The following is a 22088-nucleotide window of genomic DNA, read 5'->3' on the forward strand; positions in this document are numbered from 1 at the left end:
TGCTCACCCTCCAGGTCTCCCTTTAGGGCTTGCATGTGTGCTAAGTCACTTCAGTCATGCCTGACTCTTTGTGACCCCATGGACTGTAGCCCACCAGGCTCCTCTGTCCAGGGGGTTCTCCAGGCAAGAATGCTGGAGTGGGTTGCCATTTCATTCTCCAGGGGATCTTCCCAGCTCAGGGATCAAACCCACATCTCATACTTCCTGCACTGGCAGGTAGGTCCTTTACCACTAGTGCCAACTGGGAAGCCCTCACTTTAGGGCATCTCCTCCCAGCCCTCCAGGATGGACTCAGTGCAGAGGTGGCTCACGCGCATCTCTCCCATGATGCCGTTTTTGTAGCTTGCAGTTGGCCGTGATGGCGTTTACACTACAAAAGTCAGCAAATGCTGCACATTTGTGTGCGCTACCTCCCTGGAGAGTGGAGAGAGCCTCTGAAAGTGTGCCTGCCCCAGGCTCTGGCCGTCGCTTCCAGTAACAGGGGTCACTGTCTGGGGCAGTCCCACATGGCAGGCCGGGCTGGCCTCCACGCCGCACTCTCATCCTCTTTAGAATGTCCTGTGGACGCTCTCTCAGGATGCTGGGGATGAAACCCAAGTCACTGCAGAGCAGGGAGGCAGCGAAGACACCAAACTTCCCAGAAAGGCCAAGTTGTTTTGCAAGTCTTAGATTTTACAGAGCCATTCGGAGCACCCATCTGTTCTTGAGGGGGCCCAGTCTGTGAATCTCAGGCCCACGCTTTGTGGATTTCTATTAATTAAAAAAAAACACATTCTGCTATCGTATTCCTGGCTTACAAGCCACCAAGTCACACTTTGTCCTCTCTACCTCCCTGCCATCTTCTCTCTCCTCCCCTCTTGCCAGCTCACACTCAGGTCAGGAACACGTGGAAGAGATGTATTGTGGACTTTCAGTTCCCAGGGAGGCTGCTTCCAATGAAAGCTAGACAGCTGGGACCGTGAGCAGGGCTGTGTGAAATGTCTCAGGTTTCTGGAGCCCCTGACTTATTGCAGTTGGAGCTCTTATTATTAGCAAGACTGCTCCCTCCCAAGGCCACCTTAGTAGCATGAATCAAGAGCTTAATGATGCTCAGGCTCTTGATACAGAAAGTCACCCTTTGATGACCTCAGGGGAAGAACGACAGCTGTGTCAGATAAGGCTTTCTGTCACATCCCCAATTACAGCAGCAGAATATTAGAATAATCTGAGTATTCGGTATACCACAGGATGCCATATAGAAACTAACAACAGGGTCTTCTGACATTATTTAATGATATGGAAAAATGCCCATGACACGGTATTAAGGGAGAAAAGCAGGATACAAAAGATATATATGGCATATAAATGTTATATAGAAAAAATGCTACTAAGTCGCTTCAGTCATGTTCGACTCTATGCGACCCCATAGACGGCAGCCCACCAGGCTCCCCCATCCCTGGGATTCTCCAGGCAAGAACACTGGAGTGGGTTGCCATTTCCTTCTCCAATGCGTGAAAGTGAAAAGTGAAAGTGAAGTTGCTCAGTCGTGTCCGATTCTTAGTGACCCCATGGACTGCAGCCTACCAGGCTCCTCTGTCCATGGGATTTTCCAGGCAAGAGTACTGGAGTGGGGTGCCATCGCCTTCTCCGAAAAAATATGCAGCTATATATGTGTGTGTGTGTGTGTGTGTGTGTGTGCACATGCCCAATTGCTTCGGTCACATCTGACTCTGAGTCCCTGTGGACTGTAGCCCTCCAGGCTCCTCTGTCCATGGGATTCTCCAGGCAAGAATGCTGGTAGTGGGTTTCCATGCCCTCCTCCAGGGGATCTTCCTGACCCGGGGATCGAACCTCTGCCTCCTATGTTTCCTGCATTGCAGGCAGAACAGATGCTCTACCCACTGAGCCATCAGGGAAGCCGTGTGTGTGTGTGTGTAGACATATACACACACATATAACCTGCCTATGTGTATGTATTTATAAGTTATTACAAAATAAAAATTAGAGTCCAGAACCACTGGGGGCAGTGGTATCACCACCATTTGACCACATTTCTCAAGGTGATGAATCAGCCTTCTCACTTTCTGCCCTCCCAGAAATTCCTTACTTGATGTTCATATGAAACCTGCTCAGGTTTGACCCAAGAAGAGGCCCAGGGACAGGGGAGCCTGGTGGGCTGCCGTCTATGGGGCCGCACAGAGTCGGACGCGACTGAAGCGACTTAGCAGCAGCAGCAGCAGCAGCAAGAAAAGTGCTTAAGGAAAATGCAGTATCTTCTCTTTCTTGTGAATATATGAAACTTTAGTGTAATAAGCATCTCATAATTGGATGTGAACACTAGATTTCAGTCATCATACTGTGTTTCAGTACGATGGTGACGGGCATCTATTAAAACAAACTCTGGGATGCCGTGCCATTTGCGTAGTTTTCATATGCCAAAATAAGCTTAAAAAATAACACTCTAGAATGTTATTTTGTGATTCCCTGGACCTTCCCCAACTACCCTACTCAAGAAACTCAGCAGGGGCTGCTCACTCGTATGTGTACTTGGGTTCAGTTCAGTTCAGTTCAGTCAGTCGTGTCTGGCTCTTTGCGACCCCATGGACTGCAGCACGCCAGGCTTCCCTGTCCATCACCAACTCCCGGAGCTTGCTCAAACTCATGTCCATTGAATCAGTGACGAGAGACTGAAAATATAAGATAATAAATGGGTGAGAATGATGTTTATGCTGACTGATAGTTTTTGGAATGATTTCTGTTACTTTGTTTTATAAAATCTGTGGACTATGAGACACATAGAAGCAGAAACACAAGAAGGAAAGCAGGTACTGTCTGTTGATGAAGGCAGATTACTTGGAAGATAACCTAAGAATTGCATTCGACTCTGGTTCCTCAGCTCCAGGACCGGGAAGCCTCGGCCTCCGAGGAGGACCTCAGGCTGCACATCAGACGACTCCATCACCAAGTACTGACCCTGCAGCGCCAGCTCCGAGACCAGTGGTCTGCGCACCGCGAGCTGCAGGCCTCTCTTGAGGAAGCGGAGCATCTCAAGGGCAAGGTAGGCTGGGCCCACACTTCCTTTCCAGCCTGTAAACTAACGTTTCTTCACTCCAGCAAGACTAGAAAGTGGAAAGAAGAATTAAGAGCTCACTGGACATTTCCAGCAGTTTGCAAGCATTTATTAGATTTTGAAAGTACAGAGCAGTATAGGAAAGAAAAACAAGCCTTGTAATCCCTCCATCTGGGTAACTTCAATTAGATCTAAAAATAATAATACATGTGTGCATGCATGCTAAGTCACTTCAGTCATGTCCGACTCTTTGCAACCCCATGGTCTGTAGCCCACCAGGCCCCTCTGTCCATGGGATTCTCCAGGCAAGAATCCTGGAGTGGGATGCTATGCCCTCCTCCAGGAATACATGTATATAGCTTTTTAAAAAGTCAAATGGTACCTAAATAAAAGTCTTTTTCCTGTAGGAGGTAAGTGGGTGTGAATATAAAAAAAGCAACAAGAGCAGTTGTTAGAATGGTTTAGTATTGTGTCTGTGGTGGTGGAGACACAAGCTTGTGTAGGTGGTAAAATTGTTCATAAATTGGGACACACACACACAGTAGAGAGATCCAAGTAAGAATGGTGGCTTGGGATTAGCAGATGCAAACCGTTATATATAGAATGGATAAACAGCAAGTCCTACGGTACAGTGTGTCTGTCGCTCAGTCGCTCAGTCATGTCTGACTTTTTGCGACCCCATGGACCGTAGTACACCAGGCTCTTCTGTCCTTGGAATTTTCCAGGCAAGAATGCTGGAGTGGGTTGCCATTTCCTCCTCCTCCAGGGGATCTTCCTGGCCCAGGGATCAAACCCGTGTCTCCTGCGTTGCAGGCAGATTCTTTACCACTGAGCCACTTGGGAAGCCCCGTACTGTACAAGGAACTACTTTCAATACCCTGTGATAAATCATGATGGAAAAGAATATGAAAAAGAACATATATATAGGTATAACAGTCACTTTGCTGTACAACAAAAACCCAAAATTGTAAATCAGCTATACTTCAATAAAATAAATTAAAAAAAAAGAATGGTCCATTGTCTCCACATCAATACCTGGTTGTAATATACTATATTTTTACAGAATGTTCCCATTAGAGTAAAGCAGGCAAAATATGCAAGAGATCTCTCTGTATTATTATTTAAAAAAAAAACTGTACATAACAGAGGCCAACACAATATTGTAAAGCAATTATCCTCCAGTAAGAAAAAGAAAAAAGAAAAAAACTGTATATAAACCTAAAATTATCTCAATATTTAAAAAATGCAGAGCAATATGGTCTTTTCTCCCCCTAAACCCCAACCCCTTCTGACTTCTATTTTTTCAACCCTATGTACCCACATTTCAGTACTTATTTGTGTGCCTCAGTTCAGTTCAGTTCAATCTCTCAGTCATGTCTGACTCTTTGCAACCCCGTGGACTGCAGCATGCTAGGCCTCCCTGTCCTTCACCATCTCCCGGAGCCTACTCAAACTCATGTCCATCGAGTCAGTGATGCCATCCAACCATCCCATCCTCTGTCATCCCCTTCTCCTCCCACCTTCAATCTTTCCTAGCATCAGGGGCTTTTCCAATGAGTCAGCTCTTTGCATCAGGTGGCCAAAGTGTTGGAGTTTCAGCTTCAGCATCAGCCCATCAGGTTGGCATCAGCCTGTTCAATGAACACCCAGGACTGATTTCCTTTAGGATGGACTGGTTGAATCTCCTTGCAGTCCAAGACTGCAAGACTCTCAAGAATCTTCTCCAACACCACACTTCAAAAGCATCAATTCTTCTGTGCTCAGCTTTCTTTATAGTCCAACTCTCATATCCATACATGACTACTGGAAAAACCATACCTTTGACTAGACGGACCTTTGTTGGCAAAGTAGGTCTCTGCTTTTTAATATGCTGTCTAGGTTGGTCATAACTTTTCTTCCAAGGAGCAAGCATCTTTTAATTTCATGGCTGCAGTCACCATCTGCAGTGATTTTGGAGCCCAAAATAATAAAGTCTGTCACTGTTTCCACTGTTTCCCCATCTATTTGCCATGAAGTGATGGGACCAGATGCCATGATCTTAGTTTTTTGAATGTTGAGTTTTAAGCCAACTTTTTCACTCTCCTCTTTCACGTTCATCAAGAGGCTCTTTAGTTCTGTGCTTTCTGCCATAAGGGTGGTGTCATCTGCATATCTGAAGTTATTGATATTTCTCCCAGCAATCTTGATTGGTCCAGCTTGTGCTTCCTCCAGCCCAGCTTCCTCATGATGTACTCTGCATAGAAGTTAAATAAGGGTGACAATATACAGCCTTGACGTACTCCTTTTCCCAATTTGGAACCAGTCTGTTGTTCCATGTCCAGTTCTAACTGTTGCTTCCTCACCTGCATACAGATTTCTCAGGAGGCAGGTCAGGTAGTCTGGTATTCCCATGTCTTGAAGAATTTTCCAGAGTTTGTTGTGATCCACACAGTTAAAGGCTTTGGCATAGTCAATAAAACAGAAGTAGATGTTTTTCTGGAACTTTCTTGCTTTTTCGATGATCCAGCGCATGTTGGCAATTTGATCTCTGGTTCTTCAGCCTTTTCTAAATCCAGCTTGAACATCTGGAAGTTCACAGTTCACAAACTGTTGAAGCCTGGCTTGGAGAACTTTGAGCATTACTTTACTAGTGTGTGAGATGAGTGCAATTGTGCAGTAGTTTGATCATTCTTTGGCATTGTCTTTCTTTGGGATTGGAATGAAAACTGACTTTTTCCAGTCCTGTGGCCACTGCTGAGTTTTCATGTACTGAAATCATACCGTACAGAAATATTCTGTATCTTGATATTATCATTTAATGCAAAATTTTGGTGATATTTTCAAATCAACACATGCAAATTGAACTACAGTATTTTAAACTCTTGCATATTATTTTTCCAGAGGCCAAACCATAACTTCCTTAATGGAATCTTTGTTTAAGTAAATCTGAATTGTTTCTGTTACTTTGCTCTACAAGCATTTTTATCCATCTATCTTGGAGTATGTTTCTGCAACATATGCAAAGGCTAAAATCTTAGTGAAAGAATTACTGTGTCAAAGGCTATATTGACTTTGATCGATAATGGCAACTAGCCCTCCAGAATGGTTATGTCATTTATACTCTCACCAGGAATGAGTGCAATTGCTTGCCCACAACTGGTTACCCTGAATCATATCACATTTTATATATTTTTTGACAAACTGATGAGTGAAAATATACTATCAACATTTTGATGTGATTTCTGACTCCTTTTAATGCATTTTTTGTATAATCGAATACACTATACATGGAGTTTTATGTCCTCTATCCATATTGCTTCATAGCCTTTATGTCCATTATTTTTGGGACTGTGCAGTAATCTATGGGGTGTTTGTGATTTCTGTTCCCCTACTGTTGGATCTATAGTTATTTCCATTAATTTATATATCATTTTTATGGGGCCGAGGTTCCTTCCCTGATCAGGGAACTAAGATCCTTCAAGCGGGTGTAATGTTCAAAGAAAATGAAGCAGGGGGTAGGCGGAGTTTCTTACATATTCAAGTATGTTTATAAGGAAAAAGGGGCTTCCCAGGTGGCACTAGTGGTAAAGAACCTGCCTGCCAATGTGGAAGACCCAAGAGACATGGGTTCAATCCCTGGGTTGGGAAGATTCCCTGGAAAGGAGCATGGCAACCCACTCCAGTATTCTTGACTGGAGAATCTGACGGACAGAGGAGTCTGGTGGGCTAAGGTCCATTGGGTTGCAGAGAGCTGGACACAACTGAAGCGACTTAGCACATATATCATTTTTTTTACAGTAGTTCAGAGAATTGGGATTACTGGTTCAAAGAGAAGAAATAGTGCTCATCGTAAATACATATTGCAAATTTGCTTTCCATAAAATGCTGGCACCCACTTCCAAAGTCAAAGCCATTCATGGGGGGATATTTCTCATTGTGCCCTCAATGTGGGAGGTAAGATGACATTTTTGTCCTGTCTGTCACTGATGTGTGAAAAATATAGCTCCAATTATACACATGTTAGAACTTTTTTTTTTTTTTTTTTACCATATCCAATATGTGTTTAAGTCTTTTTGAAAAATTACTTTCATTCTTTTTGTCTTTTTCTGCTTCAGTTTGGATATTTCTTTCTAATCCATCTTTCAGTTATATAATACTCTTTAGGTGATCAAATTTGCTCTTAAACTCATTATTTTAGTTCTTCATTTCAGGTATTGTATTTTGGAGTCTTAGAATTTCCATTTGGTTACTTTTGGATAGCTTCCAGTTCTCTGATGAAAGTCTTGTAATATAATTATTAAGCGTTTTAATCACAGTTACTGTCAGATCTGTCTCTGATAGCTTCATTTTACATTACCACTAGTGAATGGAGAAGGAAATGGCAACCCACTCCAGTGTTCTTGCCTGGAGAATCCCAGGGACGGGGGAGCCTGGTGGGCTGCTGTCTATGGGGTCGCACAGAGTCGGACACGACTGAAGTGACTTAGCAGCAGCAGTGATGGATGAAGGTCCCAACTTCACGTTCTCACCAACATTTGCTACTGTCTGTCTTTTTGTTGCTAATCGTCCTAGTGGGTGTGAGGTGCCATGTCATTGTGGTTTTGACTTGCATTTCCTTAATGGCTAATAACCTTGAGCATCTTTTCATGTATTTATGTGCAATTCATGTGTCTTCTTTGGAGAAATGTCCATTCAGATCCTCCCTCCCTCAATTTTGTAATTGGATAGTTTCTTTTTTGTTGTTGAGTTGTGAGAGTTTATATATATTATAGATACAGGTTCCTTATTAGCTATAGGATGTGCATTTTCTCCCATTCTGTTGTCTTTTCACTTCTCATTTGTTTTTTAATTGCAAATGACCCAGTATACACGTTAGTCGCTCAGTAGTGTCTGACTCTTTGCGACCCCATGGACTGTAGCCCACTAGGCTGCTCTGTCCATGAATTCTTCAGGCAAGAATATTGGAATGGGCTGCCATTCCCTTCTCCATGGGAAGAGAAGGGAATAGCTCACAGCAATATATTCATGCTATTTCTTACACTGAAGTAGAGAGAAGATTTCATCCAAGCCCGCAAATATTACGATGTGCATTTTGAATAGAAGACAGTATGCTTGGAGCTGGCATTTTAATCTTCAGATATATTCAGAGAAGTGTGCCAAAATAGATATATGGAAATGTTCATTAAAGTCTTATTTTTAAAGCAAAGAAATAGAAACAATATAAATTTTCATAAACAAAGAATTGGTTAAATAATTTTCTTCCAATCTCATGATTAAATAATGTGCAAGATTTTAAAAGAATATGATTGGTTTGTATGTATTAAGGTGGAATCAACACCCAGGATTTTATATTAAATGACAACAGCAAGCCGTAAGAACAAGATGTAAAGCATTTTGTATAGTATAGTTTCATCTGTGTGTATACACACATATGGCTTCTGATTGTGGTAATGCAGGGTTGAAAACAGTATTAGAGGTCAAAAGAGCTTGGGGGAGAGGAAGAAGGGCTTTTATCTATCTAGCTTTCTTGTAGTGATTACAGAGAAAATCAGAGAGTGAGTGAGAAGAATTCCCAGATCACCCATCTTATTGTAGCTTATGATTTTATGGGTCAGGAATTTAAGGCAGCACTTGGCTGCACAATTCTACTCTGCAGAGCATCAGTGAGGATCACTCAGTGGTATTCACCTGGGCACTGGGCTAGGCTGGAAGGTCCAAGGTGGCTTCATACATGTGCCTGCCGCAGAGAATAATAATGGTTTATATTCACTGAATGTTGGCCAGATGCCAGGCCTTGCCCTAAGCACTTTACAGGAATCGATTTATAGAGTCCTCATCTAATCTTCCCCGTGAGGTAGACAGTAATATTACCCCTGGGCTTCCCAGGTGGCACAGTAGTAGAGAATCCACCTGTCACACAGAAGACACTGGTTTGATCCCTCGGTCAGGAAGACTCCCTGAGGAAGGAAATGGCAACCCACTCCAGTATTCTTGCCTGGGAAATCCCATGGACGAGAGGAGCCTAGCAAGCTGCAGTCCACGGGGTCGCAGAGAGTGGAACACGACGTAGTGACTAAACAGCAACAACACGGCACCTACTTTACAGGTGAGGAAACTGAGGCACAGGAAGACTTGACTTTCTCAAAGTCACAGGACTCAGGCATCTGTCTAGGACGCCTATAGGTTTAAGACCGCACCAAAAAACTCTGGCAACCTCTGCATGGGGAATGGGGAAATCTTTCTTTCTGACTGCATGCTTGCATGCTCAGTCATGTCAGACTCTTCAACCCCATGATCGGTAGCATGCCAGGCTCCTCTGTCCGTGGGATTTTCCAGGCAAGAATAACGGAATAGGTTGCCATTTCCTCCCCCAGGGGGAGGGACCTAGTGATAGAACCCGTGTCTCCTGCAGCTCCTGCATTGGCACGCCATTTCTTTACCACTGAGCTACCTAGGAAGCCCTGCTTCCTCAAGGAAAAGGCAACAGAATGGCTTCATCACCTGCGGTCTGGCAGAGCTCATTCTCTGGTGCTCAGAGAATCCTTCCTCCTCTGATCTGGTCGAGCAGCTGATGGGAAAGGCCTGTGTTCTCACCACCAACTCCTGGGGGAAAAGAGATGCGAGCCAAGCTCTCTGAGCACGGCTTGCCTGTACACGCAGCAAGCTGTGGTACCCGCCACTCAGCGTTATCAAAAATCTTGGTTCTCTTTCAGCTTGATGAACTTCAGAAAAAGCACCATGAAGTGAATTTGGCTGTGACGCCTTTGAAGGTAATACATGTGTGAAATCAGCATGAAATACCTCTTTCAAAAGAGAAAAAGGGAACGTAGTACTAGATTGGCCAAAAAGTTTGTTCGGATTTTCCTGTAAGATGTTATGGAACAATCCAAGAGAACTTTTTGGCCAACCCGATATTTATCCCATTAGGAACTAGTCCATGCCTGTTGTATAAAAACAGTGGAAAGAAGAAGGAGAAACACAGCATCCCAGGTTCCCTTCTGAATCTAGCGTCTTCATGTATTTTCTTTTAGTATATTTTACATGTGTCTGAGACCCTACTCTACCTGCGTAGGTATGTCTGTGCCACGTGGGTCTTCACCAGCCTTTGAAGCTGCCGTTCTTGCCAGATCTAAAGCAGGAGACTGCAGTTCATAAAGCCTCCAGACCCTGCGGGTGTTCAAACCCCTCTGTCCAATCTCCTTGCCTCTCTAGCTCCCTCCCTGTCTCTTTTGCATTATCACACAAAAGCACCATGCTGCACTTTTTTTTCTTGGAAAAGTTTTCTCCATGCATCTAGACATTTCCTGAGGACACATTCCCAGATAAGGCATTATGGGCTCATAGGGTTTAATACGCTCATCGAAGATGTAGTTTGGGTGAGATGACACGTGTAAGCTCACACATGGCACTTGGACTTGAGCAGTGCCAAGTGCCTGGAGGGACTGTCCATTTTTCCCACTCTCTGGGCATGGTGGGCCAGGAGGGGCCCTGGGCTGGGAATTAGAAGGACATAGTTGAGCCCCCAGACCCTACTGACTTTGCTGAATCCCACCCCCTCTGAAATAATAGTGATACCCTTTGGCCTGCTCTCACAGCTTCTTCTGACCCTCAGTGGCTATGGCATTGATGGAAAAGTAGAGCGCAAACTGTAATGCTCTTGAAAATGGGAGGTGTTCTTGCTCCTCTGTTATTTTCGTCATCTGCTATGTACCGGCAGTACTGGGCACTTGGGCATCATTGCCTAGAAACTGATGTGCAAAGGTCCCTGACCCTCTCTGGGCTGGGCTTGGAAGGGAATTCTGGCAGGAAGGGGTCATCATATCCTCCGTGGAGCAGCTCCTCCAAACATGCACAGACACGGGAGGTCATTTCATGGCCAGAGGGTCACACACTCAAGTCACCCACATAACAGATCTCTCCTGTGCACAGCCATGGAGCGAGGACAGTGCAGGGAATCCAGGAGAGTGTCAGCCTTGCCCTTAAGGAGCTCCCAGGCTATGGAGAAGACAGAACCACAGATGTAAAGATTTACTCCTGGGACAGCAGGAGCCAGGAGCCTGGGCACAGAGGGACCCAAGTTCTGAGCATGAGGGGGACCTGCCCAGGGTGGCACTACCCAGGCTGGCTTCTGAACAGATCTGCACAAGGTTTTCCTGGGCTCAGGACATGTAGGAGCCACAGAAGAGTAGTGAGGAAGTTCTGGGGTGTCGGGGGTGGGGAGTGGATCATTGTGTCTGGAACACGAGACATGAGAAACAGGGTTATCGTTGTGGTGGGGCTGGAGAGGCACGGTTCTACCTTTCATGCGTGAGCACCTGCCTGGGCTGGCCAATGCACGTGCTTTGTCTGCATCGTCTCCTTCTGTCTTGATGTGGCAACAATGCCCATTGTACAGATGAGCAAGTCACGGGGTAGAGAGGAGCTTGGTCTCATAGCTGGTTGGTGGAGGGGCTGAAGACCCGTCCAGAAGGCATCCAGAAGGGATGGGCAGCAGTGTGGCCCCTTGATTTCAAAGCTGCCTCTGGCTTCTGGGTGAAGGGAGGGATGGCAGGAAGGAGGCTGAGCTAAGACGGGTGTGTGTGTGTGTGTGTGTGTGTGTGTGTGTGTTTGTGTGTTAGTCGCTCAGTCGTGTCCAACTCTTTGCGATCCCATGGACTGCAGCCCACCAGGCTCCTCCGTCTATAGGATTCTCCCGGCAAGAATACTGGAGTGGGTTTCCATTCCCTTCTCCAGGGGATCTTCCCAACCTGGGGATTGAACCTGGGTCTTCCCCATTGCAGGGAGATTCTTTACCAGCTGAGCCACCCGAAGTCCTAAGGCAGGGCTGTGGAGAAGGCAATGGCAACCCACTCCAGTACTCTTGCCTTGAATCCCATGGACGGAGGAGCCTGGTAGGCTGCAGTCCATGGGGTCACTAAGAGTCAGACACGACTGAGCGACTTCACTTTCACTTTTCACTTTCCTGCATTGGAGAAGGAAATGGCAACCCACTCCAGTGTTCTTGCCCGGAGAATCCCAGGGACGGCGGAGCCTGGTGGGCTGCCATCTATGGGGTCACACAGAGTCAGACACGACTGAAGTGACTTAGCAGCAGCAGCAGCAGCAGAGGGAAGCAAAACCTGGAGCCAGTGCCCCGCCCCTCCCACTCAGCCGTCCCGCCCCCATAGGAGCCCAGCGTCCATGGACCCCACCAGTCATGTCTTCACCCTCATCCTTTCAGGCCAAGCTGGCTTCCCTGGTCCAGAAGTGCCAGGAGAGGAACCACCTGATCACACACCTGCTTCAGGAGCTGCGCAGACACGGGGCGGAGAACCACCTGCTCTCCGGGATGGCGCAGAACATGGTGAATGACGTGGCGCTGGCCGAGTACGCGGCCACCTTCCTGGCTCCGAGGGTCCCAGAGGTAGGGCCCCACAGACCGCCCTGCCCCTCTTCCTGTAGGGACTGTGGGCTCATCCACCTGCCTGTCCACCTCCTGACCTGCCCTGACCTCCCCCCTTCTGTCCCTTGACCTTGCCTGGAACATGGCTCCTCCATGCCAGCGCCTCTGCTCAGGGCTGGCACAGGGAGGTGATCCAGTCATCCTTAACCTTAGAAAGTCTCACAACATGGTGCAGGAGACAGACACAGAAACCGTGACTTTAATTCAATGCCATACAAGTTCTGTCTCATCAGACATTTCTTTCATGGGTGCCTCAGGACCTTAGCACTTGCCACTTTCTCTGGCAGGATTCCTGTCTGCCCTGCAGCCTCCCACATCTGTCCTTCAGGGCCCAGTGTGGCCTTGCTCAGGAGCTGGCCCTGGATCCCACATGGCACGTGGGCACAACCGATGCGGCAAGTTAGAGGAATTTCCCCCTACTGTTAGAGGAGTTTTGTCAGCCTCTCTGTTGGGGCCAAAGCTGCTCCCTAACCATTTCTGTCTCTCTAGTGCCTGGCATGGAAAAGCTGTGCAGGGAATAGTTGTTGAATGAATGAAGTCATGAACTAAATGATTGAGAATGTCCTCTTTTAATGGTCAATGAAAGAGGAGACTGGGGCTCAGAGAGGTTGGGAGACTCATTCACATGCAAGCACACACACACACACTCATTGGGCACACAACCCCATTCCTGGGGACCAGCTAGCAGCACCCCTAACCAAACTAGCTCAGTTCCTGATTGTGCGAGGGGGAAATGCAGCTTCTGCTATGGATATAGCCGGCCCTGTTCTCCACCATCCCCCTGGGGCTCTGCAGTCAGAGGGGCCTGCTTTTGATAGTGTAGCCCTACGTCTGCATCTCCCTGCTTGGCCTTCCCAGCCCAGCTTCTGCAGGCCAAACCTCTCTGTCCCTTCCTTCCCCTACAGCCTTTAGGATATCAGGTGTCCTCTAATCCAAATTGCCACACAGCCCATGTGAACTCCAGGAGACCAAGGGGCCTGCTCAGGGCCACAGTGACTTGGTTCAGAGTCAGAATTTGAACCTAGAGCCCCTGACTCCCAGGCCAGCGCTCATCCCTCTGCCTGAGGCTTTCAAGCTTCTTCAGAGGCAGAATAGGGGTGGAGAGAGAGGTCGGCATCTTGCTGAGGGGCCTGGCACAGTCCCCATGTCTCAGTTAAGGCAGGACTGAAAGCAGAGTTCCAGGAAAGGTGTTGGCTGTGCCAGGGGTCTCCTGGGAGAGAGGCTGGCGGTGGGCTGAGAAGGCCTCGTCGCAGTGAACCCTCCCACCCACCCAGGGGCCGTTCTGTCTGGCAGGCTCTGAAACTAGACCCGATTTGTTCATTGGGATTGGACAGGCTGACTTACATTGACCGAATTCAGAGTCTGAGGTATAAACCTGAACACTAACAATCATTTCTCATGTGAGATCAAGCTATGCACAGGCTGAAATATTGGATGGATAAAAAAATAATCAGCCTGTTCTCTCCCTATAGTGGAGTTATCTACAAAGTCCAGTTCATGGTTCATTGGTTTGTTTGTAAGTCAATCAACATTTATAGTCAGAGAGTCATTTGGGAGCCTGGGATGGAAACAGAGAGAGTTAGTGGTGTCATCAGCCTGACAGGTTCATTTCCTGGAAGGATGTGCTTCTGGGCCCGGACAGGCCTCCCCAGGGGCCAGGGTGTCTCCCCTGTGGATATTCTGAAAGGCCATGGCCAATCATAAGCTTATACTCCCTCCTTTACAGGTGACTTTGAATCTGCCATGACCCATTTTGCAGTATTTTACAAATCAGCTCACCAAATTCAGTTCAGTTCAGTTGTTCAGTCACGTCTGACTCTTTGAAACCCCATGGACTGCAGCACGTCAGGCCTCCCTGTCCATCACCAACTCCCGGAGCTTACCCAAACTCATGTCCATCCTGCTGGTGATGCCATCCAACCATCTCATCCTCTGGCATCCCCTTCTCTTCCCACCTTCAATCTTTCCCAGCATCAGGGGCTTTTCCAGTGAGTCAGCTCTTCACATCAGGTGGCCAAAGTAGTGGAGCTTCAGCTTCAGCATCAGTCCTTCCAATGAATATTCAGGACTGATTTCCTTTAGGATGGACTGGTTGGATCTCCTTGCAGTCCAAGGGACTCTCAAGAGTCTTCTCAAATACCACAGTTCAAAACCATCAGTTCTTCAATACTCAGCTTTCTTTGTAGTCCAATTCTCACATCCATACATGACCACTGGAAAAACCATAGCCTTGACTAGATGAACCTTTGTTGGCAAAGTAATGTCTCTGCTTTCCAGTCTGCTGTCTAGGCTGGTTATAGTTTTTCTTCAAGAAGCAGGTGTCTTTTAATTTCATGGCTGCAGCTCACCAAGAACACCCCCATTTTCTTGATCTGAGGAATAGCTTACTGTCCCTCCACAAACCACAAAAGCCTGGCTCTGCCATTTCTTTTCACAGATATTTATTGAGCACCTATTGTCACAAGCCAAGCATGGTGCTGGGGTCTGGGGAGAAATGATGAATCAGGCCAAAATGCGCACACAGACAAGGAGAGAAATAATTGTAAATTACAGTGAGGGTCAAAAAGGAGAAGATTGAGACTATGTGTATGCCTTAATTGCTCTGAGCCTTGCTTTACTCATCTGTAAAATGGGAATATTACATCCTACTTGGTAGAATGAACATGAAGACAGTTGGAGATAACTCATGAAACACCCTGTACAGGGCTGTCCCACAGGTAGGAACTTGGTCCTCGTGTGAGCAGTTGTCAAGGGGGTAGGCATCCAGGAGCCCTGGCTTCAAATTTTAGCTCTGCCACTGTCTTACTCTGTGGCCTTAGGAGGGAACACTGACATGTGTCACCACGGGGTCTTTATGTAACTGACTTAGGGAGTCCTCCTGTGTGGGAGGTGCTATTATTATCACCCCCCACCTTTCCAGATGGGAAAACTGAGGCTCAAGGAGGTTACAAGTCATGCCCAAAGACACCTGTCTACAAGCAGCTGTCTAGCTCAGCCTTTTGTGTGTTCAGTCGTTTGCATAAGCAGAGCTGGGTTTGAACCTGGGTTTCTGTGCAGGGCCACTGCAGGGTGGAGAGGCGGTGTGTGTTGGGTGTGGTGTGAGCCTTTGGGGCATGTGGGCAGCAGCAGGGGTCTGGCACGTACAGACCAGGCCCTCAGTGAGTCCGTCCCTGTTGTCCCTGCAAGGCCGATCCTTGTGTGCAGATATTAATATGTGACCCCAGGGACTGTGGCCCACCGGGCCCCTCTGTCCGTGATATTTCCCAGGCAAGGTGCTGGAGTGGGTAGCAATTCCTTTCTCCATGGGATATTCCTGACCCAGTGTTTGAACTTGGGTCTCCTGCATTACTGGCAGATTCTTTACCATCTGAGCTGCCAGGGAAGCCCTATATTAATATAAGGCAGTGAAAAATAAACGTGATGTATTTAAGAAGCAAAAAGGGCTCCAGGATGGCTCGAGTGAGGGGACTTCCGAGTGGAGAAGTTCTGAGAGGTTAGACACGAGGTCACGGGCACCTGACTGGCCACAGGAGTGTTTGCACCCGGTTCTTCAGTGAATGGGGAGCTGCCAAAGAGGTGCAGCAGTAACTGCTGTGCTTTGGGAAGATGATCCCAGCAGGCCTGTGGGCTGGACTGGGCTGCAGAGTCCCAGGCAGGCCATGCACATGGCAGCCAGATGGCTCAGGCCGCAAATACCCAAGGCCCAGGCAGCCAAGCAGAGCCCTGGGGGTACGGAGACCCTTCGTGGTGGTGGCGGCAGCTCCTCCCGCTGGCAGCTGGGCAGGAAGTGGGTTTTACTGGTGCTGATTTTCATTTCAGAGAACACAGATGGAATTCCCGGTGGGGACATTGGGCTTGGGCTTAGAGCCCAGGAGGGCTGCCCGACTGGCTGGGGGGATACTTAACGGACTTGAGGAAGGGGGCACGTGCCAGAGCCGAGAGGGCGGGTCCTGGGAGCCCTGCACTTGGGAGGGGGCTCCCGTTAATCACAGCCTCCTGAGGGAGGGTGGGGTGTGGGCTATGAGGGGGGCATCCCATACGGACAGGCTGCTGTTCATTTATTCCCGGGAGGCAATGATGATGGGAGACTCACAGAGCCTGCCCTGAGCCAGCACTTTCTGTGGTTTATTCACTTCATCCTCCCAACATCCCCCCTCGTCAAGGAGGAGACTGAGCCCCAGCGTCAAAGCTGGTCAAGGTCACACCCGGGAGTGGCAGGCTGGGGTTCAGAGCTGGGGTCCATCTGAGCTCCACCCATCAGGAAGAGGGTGCTCCCCCTCCCGCCATAGCAGTGGCTCAGGGTCAGTGATCGCCTCCCACCAACTTCCTCTTCTCGCCTTGGTTGAGTGGGTGATAGAAGTTGAGCCTCAGTGGGCTCAGGCCCTGGACCCCTTTCTCGGGGCTGCATCTAAAGTGTCTTGGTCTGTTGGGCTCACTTAACAAAAATACTACAGACTGGGGGCTGAAACAGCAAGCATCTTATTTCTCACAGTCCTGGAGACTGGAAGCTGGGGATCAGCCACGTGGTGGGATTCTGGTGGGGGCTCTCTTCCTGGGGTGCAGATGGCCACCTTCTCCCTGTGTCCTCACATGGTGGACAGAGAAGCCAGCTCTCTAACATCTCTTCTATCAAGGACATTGGTTCCTCTGGACAGCCAGAGGACCCTGTCATCATGATCTGATCACTCCCCCAAGACCCCATCTCCAAATTCCCTCACTTGGGGGTTAAGATTTCAGCATGCGCATTTTTGGGGGAACACAGACATTCAGGGCAGAGGACAGCGCGTGGGGGGGATGGGGGCGGCCAGCCCTCAGAGCTGCCATCTTCCTGACCTGCCTCATTGTCCAGGCCGCCACTGTCCGCAGGTCAGCCCTGCATCCGGCCTAGTGCCCTTCCCCAGCTCTGTAGGTTCTCTCGAGCGTTGGTCCCGAAGCAGGGAATCCCACGAGGCCAGCTTGGCCAGTTCCCCCACTGTCTTTCAGCTGGGAACATGGGGTCTTGGTACCTCCCTGGCTTCAGCTGAGATGGGAGTGCGAGGAGGGCAGGTTCCTTCCATTCTTGGACTCCCAAATGGACATGGGGGTTCTCAGTCCCACCCCAGCCCCAAACTGACTTGACTGAACAGGGCTCTGGGCACCTTCTTGGGGCCCCCTTAACTTTTTTCCTGACCCCGAGCCCCAGGACATCTCTTTTTTTCTGGATTTCACCAGGACCTAGGCTGTTGACATTCCCAAGCCAAGAAGGAGACACCATTGTTGTTACTTGCACTTGGGTGTCATCCGCTTTTGAAGGCAGATGCTTGGGTGCCAAGGGGCAGTGGAGAAAGGGTGCCCTTCGGCCCATGCCCAGCCTGCTGCAGGCTCCAGTGGTGGTGGTGGTGGGGTGGGGGTGGGGTCAGCTCAGCAAATGGAAGACCCATCAGAGCACTGGATGTCTTATCCCTGTCTGGCTCCCTGCTGTTCCTGGGATGTGAGAGTCCCTGCCCTCTCTATGGGCATGGAGTTTCCTTTGGCAGATAAAGACACCCAGACCCTGAAGAATAGCCACCCTGTGGCCCAATGCTCACCCTTCACCTCCTGAAGTCACCTGCTCTTTTAGGCCTGGATAGCACAGGGTGGGGGTTGCTAAGCTCTTGTAGGGCTCTGTGAGACCCCCCTCAAATGCCCATCACGTTGCATCACATAAAGATATTCACTGAGGATATAAGGTCAAGCAGTAATTGCTCCACTGGGGGTGGTCAGGGGCTTGGTGTACTAACACCAGAGGGTCATCGAGACCCCAGCCTTAAAAAGACACATGCAACCAGGCGAGGAAGCTGCTAATTCCACTTCCTCTTGCCCTGCTTTTTCCTCCATTCTCCATGTCCTGGAAACATCTTGCTCTCCTCTGGGCACTGGTCAACAAGATCTATATATGAGCCTTTGGAAATGGAATCTCATCTTGAAAGAAACAGCGAAACTGAGAGCCCTAAACTCCCTTAATTCATTAAATCAACGACCCCAAGCCTGGGCCTCCGAGGATCCAGGCAATTAGTTTCTCTTCATCTGCTGCCTTTTATGGAGAATATCCCCCAAAAAAATTTACCTGGAGAGAGGCAGGGGAGTGGAGTGTGTAGGGTGAGGCTTTATCCATCTATTACTCTGCGTGGAGCATTTGGTAGATGTTTACTCTTATTTGGTTCTGACAAGACCCTGCAAGGAGCATATTCGTGGCTCCACTCTGCAGATGGAGAGGGCAAGATTCAGAGAATTCAACTGAGTTGGCCAGGACCATGGAACCAGTAGGCGGAAGAGCCAGGTTCAACCTGAGGTTGCCTGGCTCCACGCCTCTCCAGGCTAATGGGATAAACAAGAAGCAGGAGAAATATCTGTAGATCTCTGATCACGTACTGAATGCAGTGCCTCTGAAAGTAGTTTAGTGCCTATGAGGCTACTCTGTGCATACAAAGGCCAAGGAAACCTGAAGTCTGTGTCTAATAAAACTAACTCCAAACCCAGGTGCAAGCAAAAGCATTCCCTTGAAGCATAGCAGTGAGTGGAGAGAAGGAGACTGATTTGGGAATATAATTCCTGGAGGAGGAAGCACACAAAACTAGGCTTTTAAGGATGTAGATGGATGGTGTGAAGACCCTCTAGGCTGGGAGAACACCATGTGCAAAGGCACTGGGGTGTGAAGGGTCATGGTCCTTGAAGACACAGAGTTTTAGGAGGTGTGAGTGGAGTGTTCTGGGGGCAGGAAACGCAGTGAGAGAACAGGCACTGTGCCTGGTGCAGAGGGTTTCCGATAAGTGGTGCTGTGATTGGATTGGTATCAGAAGATGGTAGGGCCATCATCCACGCCCCTGTATATTTGTCTCTGGATTAGTCAGTCCATTTAGAGGGATAGTCAAAGAGCCCAGGTGTCCCAGTGCAGTGTAGAGGGGCTATGTGATAGGCAGGTGGCTGAACTCAGCCAAGGGGAGTCAGGGAAGATTTCATAGAGGTGGAGACACTTGGATTAGGTATTGATGTATACATAGAAGTTCACTAGAGAATGAGAGTGCAGAATCCTCCGGGCAGGAAGGTGGCTGGTGCAGTGGCTGGTGCAGATACTTGGTGGACACAGTGGAGTTGGGAGAAGGGAGCTATCACAGCTACACTGCACTCGGGGCCCCTTCCCCACTGGAAAACCCAAGAGAAAGCAAGATCTGGGCTGCTGGTCTGGAATCAACTCTAACCTGCCTTGAAGATCCAGCTGTCGCTCTTGTTGAACCCATTGGGAGCCGCCAGGCCAACTAGCTGAGTTCCTACTGCCACTTCAGCTCTTCCAGAGCCTGTGCACTTGTGGGGAAGAGGAGGACAATTGGTCCATGGAGTGGTGCAGGGACTTGGGTCCAGCCTGACCTGGATTCCTGAGTGCTCAGTCAGGGGCCGCAGGAGCAGCTCAGTGATCGGCTGTCACAAGGGGCTGGAAGGACCTTCATGCAGAGAGAGTATTTCTCCTGAAGACTCTCTTGTGTGGCTGCCCTCCTCGCCCTGCCCCACTCCCAGCCTTTTTTGTTGTTGTCCAGTTGCGAAGTCATGTCCAACTCTTTGTGACCCCGTGGACTGCAGCACGCCAGACCTCCCTGTCCCTCATCATCTCCCGGACTTTGCCCAAGTTCATGTCCATTGCACTGGGGATGCCATCCAATCAAGTCATCCTCTGTCACCCTCTTCTCCTTCTGCCTTCCATCTTTCCCAGCATTAGGGTCTTTTTCAGTGAGTCAGCTCTTCTCATCAAATGGCCAAAGTATTGCAGCTTAAGCTTCAGCATCAGTCCTTCCAATGAGTATTCAGGGTTGATTTCCTTTAGGATTGACTGGTTTCATCTCCTTGCAGTCCAGGGGACTCTCAAGAGTCTTCTCCAACACCACAGTTCAAAAGCATCAATTCTTTGGTGCTCAGCCTTCTTTATGGTCCAACTCTCACATCTGGAAAGACCATAGACGTTTGACTATACAGACGTGTGTCAACAAAGTTATATATTTGCTTTTTAACACATTGTCTATGTTTGTAACAGCTTTTAAAACCTGTTCATCAGTCTCCACTTGGAGATTCAATTTGAATAAAGGAAATGGAAGCTTTTCCTTACACCTGTATCGTTGGGAGCAAATCCTGGACTCCCCTGAAGGTCCTGGGTGGAGGAGGGGGCGCCCTGCCTACACGTGTGCACACACAGGAAAGTGGATCCAGCCATAGGATGCACTTTCTGCAGGGGCCAGGGGCTGCTCTTTCCAGTTGTAGTCAAGTGTGGAAGGCTTTTCCTCCTGTGTCACGCAGAGTAACTGCTGGGATGTCTTTTCTTCCAGACAAGCCACCACCTGGACGTCGAGTCTGAGATGACGGCATTTGTCAGAGGTCAGTGCGATTTTCAGTTAGGAAGAGTCTGCATACTCAGACCAGTCCAGGCCAGCAAGACAATCTGACAGGTGGGCCAGGGTGGGGAAACGCCCACGGTCAAGTGCAGACGACTAAAGGAAACCAGAGCCTGCTGTCTTGCACTCTCTTTCCTGCTTGGCTTTGCCTTTTTGTTTCACTCTTAAGGAGAATATGTTAGAAAAGTACTGCCATACCCAAATGGCCAAATTCTGCAGCCCTGTAGTTTCACTCCTGGAAATTCATCCTGAGTAAATAATTCTGTGTGTGGAAAAGCTCAGTGGACAGGCATGTACATGCCAGGTTATTTATAACAGTGAAAAACTATTCAGGGAAACTCCAGTATTGTCAATTAACTCTTACTTATCAACTATGAGGGAATTCCCTGGTGGCTTTGTGGTAAAAGAATCCACCTGCAATGCAGGAGACCCAGGTTTGATTCCTGGGTCAGGAAGATCTCCTGGAGAAGAAACTGGCAACCCATTCCAGTATTCTCACCTGGGAAATTCCATGGACAGAGTATCCATGGAATCTACATCTACTGACTGTAGATGGGCTACAGTCAGTGGGATCACCAAGAGTCAGACACGACTGAGTGAACGTATGCTATGCTAAGTCACTTTAGTCGTTTCCGACTCTGTGCGACCCCACAGACGGCAGCCCACCAGGCTCCCCCGTCCCTGGGATTCTCCAGGCAAGAACACTGGGGTGGGCTGCCATTTCCTTCTCCAATGCATGAAAGTGAAAAGTGAAAGTGAAGTTGCTCAGCCGTGTCCGACTCTTAGCGACCCCATGGATTGCAGCCTAACAGGCTCCTCCGTCCATGGGATTTTCCAAGCAAGAGGTACTGGAGTGGGGCGCCATTGCCTTCTCTGGAGTGAACATATATACCACTGATATAACTGTACATGAATATCTGTGAATGACTGGCAGCTTAGGCTAGAAGATAAACTAAAATACCAACAAGGGTTACTTAGATGGTAACATGGGTGGGATTTTGTCGTTCTATTATTCTAATTATTAAAAAGAAAAGAATTTCCCTGAGCCTTATTTTACCAGTGCAGTGGACTGTCAGCCCTGGGGGAGGAGGCTTCCTAGGGGTGTATTTAGGGTTATTTTGTTTTAAGATGCTCAATCTAAAAGTGAAGAAAGTATGGATAATGTTACCTTTAGGCAACTGAGCTGCTCTTGATAACTGCTTGCTTAGAGATTCTTATTACT

At 48.3% G+C, this 22088-nt stretch overlaps 1 protein-coding gene across 2 annotated transcripts in view; it reads left to right on the forward strand.

Annotated features, from left to right (window-relative positions):
- The window catches only part of LOC109560663 (janus kinase and microtubule-interacting protein 1), a 226405-nt gene that overhangs the window by 198278 nt on the left and 6039 nt on the right, over positions 1-22088 (forward strand). For both annotated transcript variants that reach the window (XM_070791772.1, XM_070791773.1), the window contains 4 exons: positions 2876-3037; positions 9742-9798; positions 12249-12431; positions 20801-20849. In XM_070791772.1, coding sequence (XP_070647873.1) covers positions 2876-3037; positions 9742-9798; positions 12249-12431; positions 20801-20849 — 451 coding nt within the window. The remainder of the gene's footprint in view (positions 1-2875; positions 3038-9741; positions 9799-12248; positions 12432-20800; positions 20850-22088) is intronic.

Source organism: Bos indicus, chromosome 6 (genome assembly GCF_029378745.1).
Source record: "Bos indicus isolate NIAB-ARS_2022 breed Sahiwal x Tharparkar chromosome 6, NIAB-ARS_B.indTharparkar_mat_pri_1.0, whole genome shotgun sequence".
Taxonomy (NCBI): domain Eukaryota; kingdom Metazoa; phylum Chordata; class Mammalia; order Artiodactyla; family Bovidae; genus Bos; species Bos indicus.